The 2,040-nt window shown below is 52.4% G+C and overlaps 1 protein-coding gene across 3 annotated transcripts in view; it reads left to right on the top strand.

The window, feature by feature from the left end:
• Window positions 1-2,040, top strand: part of PLXNA4 (plexin A4) — a 382,796-nt gene that overhangs the window by 369,142 nt on the left and 11,614 nt on the right. For all 3 annotated transcript variants that reach the window (XM_007455355.1, XM_007455356.1, XM_007455357.1), the window contains one exon: window positions 104-273. In XM_007455355.1, coding sequence (XP_007455417.1) covers window positions 104-273 — 170 coding nt within the window. The remainder of the gene's footprint in view (window positions 1-103; window positions 274-2,040) is intronic.

The following is a 2,040-nucleotide window of genomic DNA, read 5'->3' as shown; positions in this document are numbered from 1 at the left end:
AAAAAAAAAAAAAAAAAAAAAAAAAAAAAAAAAAAACCAAAAACCCAGCCTCAGAGCTCACAGGGCAGGCGAGCTGTGTCCGAACTTGTGCCCTCCTCCACAGGGCACACTGCAGAAGTTTGTGGACGACCTTTTCGAGACCATCTTCAGCACGGCGCACCGCGGCTCCGCCCTGCCCCTGGCGATCAAGTACATGTTTGACTTTCTGGATGAGCAGGCGGACAAACACGGCATCCATGACCCGCACGTCCGCCACACCTGGAAGAGCAACTGGTGAGTGAGGGGCGAGCAGAGGATGAATCGGGAGAGGCCAGCCTGGAGTCCGTGAGCTCAGGCGGGCCTCAGGCCTCGCAGAGGGGGAGAGGGGCCGGGGTCCACCTTCCCAGCAGGGACTCTACACAGGCGCTCTCTCGGGGCCTTCATCTCCCCGATTATTTGTGTGCTCACTTCCTCTCTCCCTTCCCTCTAGTCGAATCATCCTTCGTTCCTATCAGCAAACATTTAACCAACTAAATGAGCAAACATGAACATGCCAGATGTGGCAGCCAGGTGGCTCTCACATCCAGGTCCCTCCCCTGTGCCTGACACTATGTTAGACCCTGAGGCTTCTGCCCTTCGTGGGCTGACAGTCACGGGTAAGAGACAGGAGGGCAGCTGTTCGGACAGAGAGGCACACGCGACAGTAGGGGGTGCATGTGTGCAGCTGCATTGTAGAGGGGCAGCATCTCACAGCGACTCTTAAGTGGACTTGGAAGCACATCTAGGAGTGACCTAGGTGAACGAGGAGAGTTTCCATTCTATTCAAGAAGTGGTCTTCCCTTTCCACAAACCCCCTTCCCAAACTCCCTTTGGGGAAGGGACCGTACCATAACTACTGTGTCTTTGAGACGAGGGGATCCTCTAGGATCCTCTAAATGACCCTCTAGGTGTCTCACCATGGTCCCCTCTCTCCTTTAGCATATATATCACCCTTTCCCTTCATCTGTGTGTCAGTTGTGTTTCAGTCTGAGACTGCAAGGTCAGACATCAGTATTCAGCTCTAGTGATGGAACCTTGCACAAAGCTGGGACTCAATAAATATTGATGAAGATGCAGGGCCAAGACGGTCTCTTCTTGAGAGTTCTACCTGGGATAAAGCTGCCTTATATTTGGTCTCTTCAGTTCCAGAATCCCCTCCCAGTAGTTTTACACGGTCCCTGTCCTGGGGTGCTCTTCCCCGGGACATTCTTCCAAAGCAGCACGAGCCTGCTGCCCAGCACCCACCAACTGCTAGGACTGACATGGTACTAGGGCTCAGCCAGGTGCCCTGACAACCAGCCCCAAGGTCCAAACCAAAACCTAGATTTAGGTAGAAGTCAGCCTGTGGCACTGAAACGTTATTTAATGTAGGATGCTCCGGCTTCTCCTCTCTTGCACCTGAAGCATAGAGCATCGCTACTAAAACTGGGAAATCAGGCAGGTACAGAGCTTTGGGCCATAGAACTGAAGAGTAGGGTTTGCTCCCACAGTAGTTCTGGGTGAGAGAAGATCTTGCATCGTGGAGCTCTTGCAGTCTTTCTGAAATAAGACTCTTAGACTCTGGATTCCCCATCTAGTACAGTACACTGGGTGACGGCTGTTCTGTCCTCCGAAAGGCCTGCAGGTCTTGTCCCTCCCAGTGCCTGCCTCTAGGTGAGATTGCATTGCATTCTGCCCATCTTTTCAGCATGACTCTACAGAGCTGTTCCAAGGGCACATGCCCCTGATCTACCCAGTCTGCTTCTCTCTGCCACCAGGTCTTCCTACTTACCACCCAGTTGAATGTCTGCAGCCTTCAGAATTCAAGGAGTGCCCTGCCCAGACTTTATCCAGGTGCTGGGAGAGCTGGTATTTCCAAAACATGCCCTTGTTCTTGTAGCCCTTTACAAGTACATCCGCCTGAAATGGCATCTACACCATTTGCTTTCAGCTCATACCTCCCACTGGGGTAAGGTAAGGGCACCTCCAACGATGAGATGCCATAAAGTCCTTGGAGGGAGGGCAGAACCTTCTTCCTGCCCG

The sequence above is a fragment of the Lipotes vexillifer genome, unplaced genomic scaffold (assembly GCF_000442215.2).
Source record: "Lipotes vexillifer unplaced genomic scaffold, Lipotes_vexillifer_v1.1 scaffold687, whole genome shotgun sequence".
NCBI lineage: Eukaryota > Metazoa > Chordata > Mammalia > Artiodactyla > Lipotidae > Lipotes > Lipotes vexillifer.
The sequence above is the reverse complement of the archived record's forward strand: the minus strand, read 5'-3'. Positions and strand labels throughout refer to the sequence as shown.